This window comes from Mandrillus leucophaeus, unplaced genomic scaffold (assembly GCF_000951045.1).
Source record: "Mandrillus leucophaeus isolate KB7577 unplaced genomic scaffold, Mleu.le_1.0 Scaffold313, whole genome shotgun sequence".
Taxonomy (NCBI): domain Eukaryota; kingdom Metazoa; phylum Chordata; class Mammalia; order Primates; family Cercopithecidae; genus Mandrillus; species Mandrillus leucophaeus.
The window spans coordinates 699,202-710,073 of record NW_012103288.1 but is presented as its reverse complement, the minus strand read 5'-3'; the positions used below and the strand labels follow the sequence as shown (position 1 = coordinate 710,073).

At 48.1% G+C, this 10,872-nt stretch overlaps 2 protein-coding genes across 2 annotated transcripts in view; both read right to left on the bottom strand.

Moving 5' to 3' along the window:
• DDX23 (DEAD (Asp-Glu-Ala-Asp) box polypeptide 23) overlaps positions 1-4,605 on the bottom strand; it is a 22,270-nt gene extending 17,665 nt beyond the window's left edge. The window contains exon 1 of the mRNA XM_011987623.1: positions 4,509-4,605. The gene's annotated coding sequence lies outside the window, so the exon portion shown is untranslated. The remainder of the gene's footprint in view (positions 1-4,508) is intronic.
• A 4,880-nt stretch (positions 4,606-9,485) lies between these two features.
• The window catches only part of RND1 (Rho family GTPase 1), an 8,426-nt gene continuing 7,039 nt past the window's right edge, over positions 9,486-10,872 (bottom strand). The window contains exon 5 of the mRNA XM_011987622.1: positions 9,486-10,582. Within this exon, the coding sequence (XP_011843012.1) occupies positions 10,337-10,582 (246 nt within the window). The 3' untranslated portion in view covers positions 9,486-10,336. The remainder of the gene's footprint in view (positions 10,583-10,872) is intronic.

Below are 10,872 nucleotides of genomic sequence, written 5' to 3'. Positions count from 1 at the left end.
CAGCAATCCTGAATCTGCAACCACCTCATCATCATCCCAAAGACTTGGGATACATTTCTCGCAACTTATTTTATCCCCAGATGGTTCAGCTCAAATAGTTCCTTAAGTTTTAGCTTACAAGTCCCCTTTCTCATGCCATTCCCCGCCATATATCCTTAAGGAAGATTGTATAAAGATAAGAAAAGAAAAATGAACAAGAAGCACTTTCAAAATGTGAGGACAACCCATTTGATCTCACAATCACCTGAGAAGTGACTGACTGTTCTGTATCAGTACATCATGCATATCACATAGAAATAGCTATGTCTTGGGCTGGGCGTGGTGGCTCACACCTGTAATCCCAGCACTTTGGGAGGCCGAGGCAGGCAGATCACGAGGTCAGGAGATCGAGACCATCCTGGCAAACATGGTGAAACCCGTCTCTACTAAAAATAAAAAAGTTAGCTGGGCGTGGTGGTGCTACTCAGGAGGCTGAGGCAGGAGAATCGCTTGAACCTGGGAGGCGGAGGCTGCAGTGAGCCGAGATCACGCCACTGTACCCCAGCCTGGGCAACAGGGCAAAACCTTGTTTCAAAAAAAAAAAAAAAAGAACACTTGTAGCCCTAAGAAAATAATCCCAAAGGAGGGCTATTTTCTCTGTACAGCATCCTGGATATCATTCATTCTTTCAACAAATATTCACTGAGCACCTACAAGGTACCAGAAATTGTTGTAGGTAATGGAGACAAAGCAGTAAAGAAAACAGAGTCTCCTACTTCATAAAGCATAAATTCTAGTGTAGCAGAAAGGATTTTAAATAGTAATGAATGCTAATGAAGAGAATAAAAGAGTGATATGATTGGTAAGGGTATAAACAACAGATAGATGGCTCAGGGTAGAAGTTTTAGTTGACATTTAAGCTGAGACTTGAATGATGGGAAAGAGGGCCATGAAAAGATCAGGGTAAAAAACCCTTACTAGATAGAAGAGATGTGAGTACTAGGAAACTGGGGCAGGAACTAGCTTAGCATGTTCGTCAGGTTTGTTTTTTGTTTTTGTTGTTGTTGTTGAGACAGGGTCTCACCCTCTCACCCAGGATGGAGGGCAGGGCACAATCATGGCACACTGCAGCCTTGACTTCCCAGGCTCAAGCGATCCTCCTGCCTCAACCTCCCAAGTAGTTGGGACTATAGGCGCATGCCACCACACCCGACCCATTTTTTTTTTTGAGACAGAGTCTTGCTCTGTCGCCCAGCCTGGAGCACAATGGCACGATCTCAGCTCACTGCAACCTCCACCTCCCAGGTTCAAGTGATTCTCCTGCCTCAGCCTCCCGAGTAGTTGGGATTACAGGCATGTGCCACCACGCCTGGCTAATTTTTGTATTTTTAGTAGAGGCGGAGTTTCACCATGTTGGCCAGGCTAGTCTCAAACTCCTGACCTCAGGTGATCCGCCCTGAGTGCCCAAAGTGCTGAGATTACAAGCATGAGCCACTGTGCCCGCCCCCAACTAATTTTTAAAATTTTTATTAGAGACAAGGTCTCAATTTGTTGTCCAGGCTAGTCTTGAACTCCTGGGCTCAAGGGATCCTTCTGCCTCAGCCTCCCAAAGTGCTGGTATTACAGGTGTGAGCCCAACTGCACGTTTGTCAGTTAAAAACATATTTGTGTGGCCAGGCCTGATGGCTCATGCCTGTAGTACCAGCACCTTGGGAGGCCAAGGCAGGAGGATTTGAGCTCCGGAGTTCAAGACCAGCCAGGATAGTATAGTAAGACTACCCGTCTATTTTGAAAAATAAAATTTTACATTTATAAAAATCAGCCAGAGGCTGGGTGCAGTGGCTCACGCCTGTAATCTCAGCACTTTGGGAGGCTGAGGTAGGCGGATCATGAGGTCAGGAGTTTGAGACCAGCCTGGCCAACAGGGTGAAACCCGATCTCTACTAAAAATACAAAACTTAGCCAGGCATGGTGTCGGGCATCCGTAATCCCAGGTACTCGGAAGGCTGAGGCAGAACTGCTTGAACCCAGGAGGTGGGGGTTGTTTTGAGCCAAGATAGTGCCACTGCACTCCAGCCTGGGTGACAGAGCAAGACTCCCTCTGTCTCAAGGAAAAAAAAAGAAAAATCAGCCAGGTGTGGTGGTTCACACTTGTAATCCTAGCACTTTGGGAGGCTGAGGGTGGGTGGAATGCTTGAGTTCAAAAGTGTTCAAGAGCTCATAGGCAGAGGCCTGGGAGGAAAATAAAGGAAAATACCATCCAGGAACACGGCTTGTACCCCTAGAAGCCAATACTACCTATGGGGCCCATGCGCCTTTGCTCCTGCCTGGGGAGGATCACCTGAGCCCAGGCTGAGGTGGGAAGACTTCTTGAGCCTGGGAAGCACTGATGCAGGGGGAATACTGATTCAAGATGAGTTCAGTGAGCTGGGCAGGAGTCAGATAACAAAAATGTGTTACAGGTCAGAGTAAACTGGATTTTAACTGCAATGGGGATCTTAGAAGAGCTTTATACAGGAAACAATCTAATACTTTGGTGACTTGCAAGAAAACATATAGCAGAGAGGCAGAGTGAAAACAAAACCACTGAGAGTGCTATTATGGTACTCTAGGCAAGAGATGGCAGTGGCTTGTTCTAGGAAGGTGGCAATGGAGATGGAAAGAAGTAGGCAGTGTCAGAGCATATTTTGGAGGCAAAGCTGACAGGACTTACTGAAGGGAGATACAGAAAGAAGAGACACAAAGATAGCTCCTAAATTTATAGTTTCAGCAACCTAATAGTTTGCGGTGCCATAGCAAACAAACTGGAAAAGACTAGGGAAGGAATAGATTTAAGAAGAAATCAAACGTTTCATTTTGGCCAGGTTAAATGTGAGATGTGAGTAAGACAACCAAGTGGAGATTCCCAGAAGGCAAGTAGAAATGCAAATCTGGAACTTAGGGAAGAGGGTCAATAGACAAAAACCTGAGTCACCAATACACAGATAGCTTTTAAAGCCATGGGACACTAAATGATATTACCTAAGTAGGCAGCATAGTGAAAGAAAAAAATAGAGAAGCAGCTCCAGGATTGAGCTCTGGAACACTTTAACAGGAGTTAGCCACGGGATGAACCACAGAAAAAGAATGGAAAGAACCAGCAGCCAGTGAGAAAGGACAAAGAAAAGTATGGCAACGAAGAAGCCAAAAACATGTTTCAAGGAGGGAGGGGTCAACGGAATCAAGTACCAGCGAAGTGGAGAGGGAATAAGGGACAGAGAAGCAACCACTGAATTTGGAAAAATGGAGATTACTGGTGACCTTGACAAGAGCTGTTTCAGTAGCATTGAGGGAATGGAAGCCCAAGTGGAATGAGTTTGGAAGAGAATGAAAAATGAGGAGACAGTAAATATAGGCAACTTTTATCACAGGTTCTGTTATCACAAGGGCCAAATAACCAGGCTGACTCTGGCCATGCTTTCCAGCAGCCTTCTCTCAAACCTCCAGATCTTCAGGTCCTCAGTTCTTGCAGGGCAGGGGCACATTCTTTTTTTTCATTCAATGACATATTTACCAAGCATCTACTGTATGCAAGGCACAGTGCTAGGTGCTATGTGAGTCACAAAAACAAATTCTGTTCACAGGAAATTTTTAGAACAACAGGGGTTATCAGGCCGGACGCGGTGGCTCACACCTGTAATCCTAACACTTTAAGAGACCGAGGCAGGTGGAATGCCTGAGCTCAGGAGTTCGAGACCAGCCTGGGGAACACGGTGAAACCCCGTCTCTACTAAAAATACAAAAAATTAGCAGAGCGTGGCGACGTGCGCCTGTAATCCCAGCTACTTGGGAGGCTGAGACAGGAGAATCGCTGGAACTTGGGAGGCGGAGGTTGCAGTGAGCAGAGATCGCGCCATTGCACTCCAGCCTGGGCGACAGAGCAAGACTCCGTCTCAAAAAAAAAAAAAAGAACAACAGGGGGTATGAGACACATACGAAGAAGAGTATCAAGGCTCAGATGTAGTAATACAGGTGTTCAAAGGCGTTTCCTTTCACTTGTAAAAGGTGACGTGGAAGGCTTGGTAGAGGAAGTGACGCTTGAGCCTTTAAGTATAAGTAGAATTTGAAGATATGTAATTAAGGACGCGGAAAAGAAGTCATTCCCGGCAAAAGAAATAATAGAGGCGGAGCAGAGGCGGGAAAACATGGACTGATTGCGAGAGAAAAGCCTAAGTTCCAGTTTGGCTGCAGCAAAGGCTACTTGAAGCATGAAAGAATAAGGTCAGACTGGGGGTATCAGAGGCGCTGCGCCCATGGGCAGAGTCCTGGGAGGAAAATATCGTGCACGGACGTGGCCTGTGCTCGGAGGAGCCAACACTACCCCTGGGGCCTGCGCCCCTTCACTCCTGCCCGCCCGAGCTTCCCGGGTTCATGCCCCTTTTCTGAGGCGTTCTTTCCCGCCTCGTCCAGGAGGCAGGGGCCACCGCTGTGCCCCGACTCTCGCCCTCTCTGTAAGCTCGTGGGAACCACCCCCACCGCCCGGGACTCACCACCCTGAGTCTGAACCGCCCAACGCGGCCTCAACGTCGAGGAGCCGTCGCCATCTTTCCCGTTTCCTGGTCGCGGCGATGAACCCCCCGGCCGCAAGGCAAGCTGGGAAGGCGAGTTCCTGGAGCTGGGCGCACAGGCCGACACTGAGGCCCGGGAACTACCAATCCCAGAATGCACGGCTTGAGCGCCGGCCCTAGGCTGCGGGGTCTGCCGGGCAATGTGGTTTGCCAGACTTTAGCGTCCGGGAAGGAAGAGTTTTTCGCGAATAGGCTTCCGGCATTAGGTTCTCCCGCCGAGCATCCTTCTTGGAATTGGCTGGTCTTCCTAGAAACTACAGTCGATGACAGTCGTTGCCCGTGGCTTACAGTGGAGGAATTTAAGGGCATCCTGAGATATCTGTAGCATGTAATTATAGCTAACAACTGCAGTAACAACAATAAATACCATTCGTGGAAAAGCGGTTTTTATAACAATTCTGTGAGAATGGGGCTAGTCCCATTTTACAGTTGGACAAACTAAAGATTAGGTTACAGGAGTAGGTTCACAAGGAGGGTGTTGCAATTCTCCATTGTGTGTGGAACTATCCCAGGCTTAGGAGGACCTTTTAGCAACCTTGGCCCCTGCAGCCGGGTGAATGCCGTAACAACCCCCAGTTATTGTTACAGCTCCAAATGAGCCCACACAATGGACTCTAAAGTCCTCCCGGAAGGATGGTATCTCCTGGGCTCTAGCACCTGTTTTCTCAACATTCCAGATAGAACCCTGGTTTCCTCAATTTTTTTCCCTTTGGAATGTGACCAATTGTTGAGCTGTCTTGGTATTTTTGCTCCTTTCTTCCCCCAGATTCCCCTACTTCAGTCTTCCACTGAGTTTTGTTGTTGTTTTAACCCCAAATCGTAAGTTAACTTTGTGTTTCTGTTTGTTCTTATGGGTTCATAACTCTTTCCCTCAAAACAAAACAAAACACTGCAATTGCGGAAACTGTTTAGATAACCGGAAGTATCTTGGACCTCCCTTCCCATTTTCCCAGCAGCAGGTTTGTTGCTTGAATTCCACATGGCTGTAGGTCTGGCTTTTCTCTCCGAATATGCCTTAAGCTCTCAAGCAGAGCCTCAGGATAGACGCAAGTAATCCTAAAGCCCTGAGCATCATGCACACTGGCCCGAAGTAACCCTTGGAGACATACACTTCTCTTAGAACCTGCAGCCTTTCACCTCCCTGCTTCTACTCCAGAGAGAACGGAAGGGAAAGAGAGCTCTGAGATCTGTTAGGTGTAAGTCACCACGAAAGCACGAGAGGGCGCTCGACTCACAGATTCACAGATTCAACTAAAAATCAGACCAACCATGGTAGGCCAGAATCTTCAAAAACTGCAGCCACTTTTTGTTGAGAATCTTCTAAGTGCTCAACTCTGGGCTGGACACTTAACCTACCTTATTTGTTTTACTTAGTTCTCATAGCAGTATGAGATGAGTGCTATCTCCATTTTACTGCTAAGGAGATTGCGGCCCAGAAAGAGTAATTATGCCTTCAAAGGCCACATAGTTAAAAGAATGGGCCGGGTGAGGTGGCTCACGCTTGTATCTCAGCACTTTGGGAGGCCAAGGCAGGAGGACCGCTTGAGCCCAGGAGGTCGAGGTTGCAGTGAGCCATGCTCGTGCCACTGCACTACAGCCTGGGTGACAGAGCAAAACCCTGACTGGAAAAAAAAAAAGAAATAAATAAATAAAAAAGAAAAGAATGGAGCCAAAATTCAGGTTCATTTAACTTCAGAGGCCATTACCTTTCCCCGTTTTCAGACTGCCATCTTAACTCTCTTTAAAGATGAGTAAACTGAGCTCCTGGAGCGTGATAAAGCTTGTCCCAGTTCATAGTGGCAGAGTTCCTCTAGTACTTGTGCACACCTCTCATGACACATGTAGGGCTTCAAGGATACTTGTTATTTGTCTTGCCCCACTAGTTTTCTCACAAACGTGCATCTTTGTTTTCTTATTTGTTTGTATTTTTATTTTATTTTATTTATTTATTTTTGAGATGGAGTCTCGCTCTGTCACCAGGCTGGAGTGCAGTGGTGTAATCTCGGCTCAATGCAATCTCCAACTCCCTGGTTCAAGCGATTCTCCTGCCTCAGCCTCCCAAGTAGCTGGGATTACAGGCATGTGCCACCACGCCCAGCTAATTTTTGTATTTTCAGTAGGGAAGGGGTTTCATCATGTTGGCCAGGATGGTCTCGATCTCCTGACCTTGTGATGCACCTGCCTCAGCCTCCCAAAGTGCTGGGATTACAGGCGTGAGCCACCGTGCCCAGCTTATTTACTCATTTATTTTTGAGACAGGATTTCACTTTGTTGCCCAGGTTGAAGTGGAGTGGCACAAACAGCTCACTGCAGCCCTGACTTGGGCTCAAGCGATCCTCCTGCCTCATCCTCCCAAGTAGCTGGGACCACAGGTGCACCCCATCACGCCTGGCTAATCGTTTTATTTTCTGTAGAGACAGGGTCTTGCAATGTTGTCCAGTCTGATCTCAAACTCCTGGCCTCAAGCAATCCGCCTGGCTTATCCTCTCAAAGTGCTGGAACTACAGGCATCAGTCACCGCACCCAAACCATCATCTTTGGAGATGGAGACAGAGGAATGGTGTTCTAGTAAGAACCATAACTGGAGATACCTATTTAGGTACAACATGTCTACCAGTAAGGGGTCCATAGGATTTTGGTTAACAGTGAGATCTGGTTTGAATCTTGGCTCAATTACTTACTAGTACTGTGATCTTGTGCAAATTATATGGCATCTCCGGCTTTTCTCTTTCCTCATTTACAAAACAGAGATAGTACCACTTCCCTCACAGGACAGGACAGCAGAGCAGGTTAGAGTGCATGATGTGCAGCCAGATTGCCTGGATTTGTATCCATGTTCAGCCACTTTCTAGCTGTGTGACCTTGTGCACATTACCTAATCTCTCTGAACCTCGGTCTTCTTTTTCTTTAAAATGAAGTAGATAGTGGCCGGGCACCATGGCTCACGCCTATAATCCCAGCACTTTGGGAGGCTGAGGTGGGTGGATCACCTGAGGTCAGGAGTTCGAAACCAGCCTGACCAACATGGAGAAACCTCATCTCTACTAAAAAAAAAAAAAAAAAAGAAAAAGAAAAAAGAAAACAGAATTAGCCAGGCATGGTGGTGCATGCCTGTAGTCCCAGCTACTTGGGAGGCTGAGGCAGGAGAATCACTTGAACCCAGGAGGCAGAGGTTGTGGTGAGCCAAGATCACGCCATTGCACTCCAGCCAGGGTGAAACTCCATCCAAAAAAAAAAAAAAATAGTACCTCATAGGCTTGTAGGGTTATCACAGGAATAAATAACATAGAAAGAACTCATAAGTGGGGCCGGGCACCGTGGCTTATGCCTGTAATCCCAGCACTTTGGGAGGCTGAGGCAGGAGGATCACTTGAGCCCAGGAGTTTGAGAACAGCCTGGACAACATGGTGAAACTCCATCTCTACAAAAAATAGACTACTGTGGTACTCCTGTAGTCCTAGCTACCCAGGAGGGTGAGATAGGAGGATCAGTTGAACCAGGAGGGTGAGGTTGCAGTGAGCAGTAGTCATGCCACTGTACTCCAGCATGGGCGACAGAGTGAGACCCTGCCTCCAAAAAAAATAAAAATCTCGTAAATGCCCCCGACCCATAGTAAACATTGAACAAATGTTAGCTCTTATCATTTATGAGGCTAAACGTGATCATATAAAGCCCTCAACACAGTGCACAGTGCTGAACACTCATTAAGTACATGCTAACTTTATTTATTTATTTAGAGACAGAGTCTCCCTCTTTTGCCCAGGCTGGAGTGCAGTGGTGCCATCTCAGCTCACTGCACTTTGCCTCCTGGGTTTAAGCAATTCTCCTGCCTCAGCTTACAGGCACATGCCACCATGCCCAGCTAATTTTTTGTATTTTAGTAGAGATGGGGTTTCACCGTGTTAGCCAGGATGGTCTCGATCTCCTGACCTTGTGATCCACCCGCCTCACCCTTCCAAAGTGCTAGGATTATGGGCGTGAGCCACTGCGCCCGACCTAGTACATGTTAACTTTATTTCTAGCACTAGCACTACACTATGGCACTTGGAAAACAAGAGCTATAAGTCACTGAGAAAGGAAGAGTTAAGGTCCCTGAGCTGCCATCAGTAGGCATCGGAATTGGAAGGTTATGAAGGCAATGTCACCTCTCCTCGAACTCAGAGGAAACCAGAATCCCAGGAGCCTCCCCCAGCTTTGGCTTAGTCTGTCCACCTATGTGGAGTGGGATCTCAGCAGTTTGGATTCTCTACTGATTATTTCATCAAACCTTTTTCTCTCCTCTAGACTCTCCAGGGCAGTGGTTCTCAACCAGAATTTTTCCACAGGCGTCATTTAACAATGTCTGGAGACATTTTTGGGTGTGATAGCTGGAGAGTGGGGTGCTGTCTTCTAGCATCCACCAGATGTCAGGGACACTGCTAAACATCTTGGGCTGCATAGGACAGACCCTCACAACAAAGCATTATCCAGTTCAAAATGTCAATAGTTCCAGGGTTGAGAACGCCTGTACCCCTGCTCTAGGGCTAAGGAACCCTTCCTTGGTTTAGCAGGTCTTGGGCGGGGCTAGGGTAGGGGGATGGGGGAGGAGAGAAGCTCCTTCTTGGAGGAGCTGGGGAATGGTAGAGGCAGCCTTTCTGCAACCCACAGAAAGGGCCCCAGGACAGCTTTTCTCTCATTATCATCAATCAAAGGGCTCAGCACAGTGGCTCATGCCCGTAATCCCGGCTCTTAGGGAGGCAGAGATGTGAGAATAGCTTGAGCCCAGGAGTTCGAGACCTGCCTGAGCAATATAGGGAGACCCTGTGCTCCATGAAAAGGGGAAAAAAAAAAAAAAAGACACACACAAAAAAATACCGATTGTAACAACTAAAGAAAACAGAAAAAAATGAGGAGCCAAACTCTTTATATGTATTATATTTTTCATTAATAAATAGGTTTTCTTCATTAAACACAGAACATATAACAGATTGAAACACTCCCCCCTCCCCCCAATTCCAAAGACAAGAGTCTATAAAACAAATGCCAGCTGTACTGCCCTAAGGGCAGAAAAAGTCTGGTGACCCCCACCCAGCCCTGCCCCTGCAGCACCACCACCCCCACACTCTGCAAGAGAAGGGGGTCTGGGGCTTCTCCCTTGGACCCTGGGGACTTAGGTGAGAAGCATGTGAATGTATGATGTCACCTCTCCATGAGGCATGGGCTATGCAAAGATGAGGTTTCCTTCTCATTGGCTCTGACCAGCTCCTGCACTTCCGATTGCATTTACGAAGCACCTGGGCTAAACCCCCAAGGGAGCTGCCACTCAGCTTCCCCACTCTGTTCAACTGCTGCCTCCTTAGAGGGGAAGGGAAGGGCTCTGGGACCCCTCCCATCCCCTGGCCTGCATGGAAACGCTGTGTGGAAGAGGCATGATGCTGAAGGTGAGGCTGCTGTAGGCCTCCAAGCCCAGGAGGCCAGCATGCCCCCCGTCCCCCACAGCTTTCCTTCCTCTGGAGCAGGGGGGCACTGGGGTAGCCGCCCCCTCCACAACCTAGTGCCTAGCTTGGGGTATGATGGTTCTATCTCAGCATCAGGTCCTCATGCCGGGCCTGGCTCCTTCCTCGCCCCATTCCTGTCTCCTTCCAAGCCCTCACCGTGGCCATCTGAAAAACTCATGTCCAGTGTCCTAAATTGTCTCATCCTCCCTCTCCCCGTGCCTCTGCACCCCAAGGGAGGAAGTAGGGGGTTGTCTCCCCCCTCCAATTTCCACTTCACATAATGGAACAGCTTTTGGCCTTTTCCTTCTTGAAGGTAGAAGAGATGAGTTCAGAGCGACTGGGGAGGTGGAGCAGTCGTTTGGAGAGGCTTCGGACAGGGCTCTTCTGGGGTAGTGGGCTAGGCTTGTTCAGACACACCATGGAAGCCATCCGAAAGATGCTGTGGATGCTCTTTTCTGAGGTGAAAGCCGAACCTTCCAGGTAGATTTCTGCACCCAGCTGCTTGGCTATTGCACAGCCCTGCAGGAGGGGGTGAGGGCATTAATGCAGTGGGCCACAATGGCTCTGGGACGCTGCCTCTTGTGTGTCACTCTCCAGGGCCACTCCAGAGGGGACCCAGCTGCCAATCTCCAAATACCACCCTCTGCCGATTATTCGATTGTCTTGTCTTTTTTTTTTTTTGGCATACACCCTGTCTGATGATGCCTCTTTTTCTTAAGACGATTATAAATCACCTGGAATACTCTTAAAACTATATTGATGCCAAACTAAATCAGAATTCCTGGGGATAGCTGGGGCAGTGGCTAGTG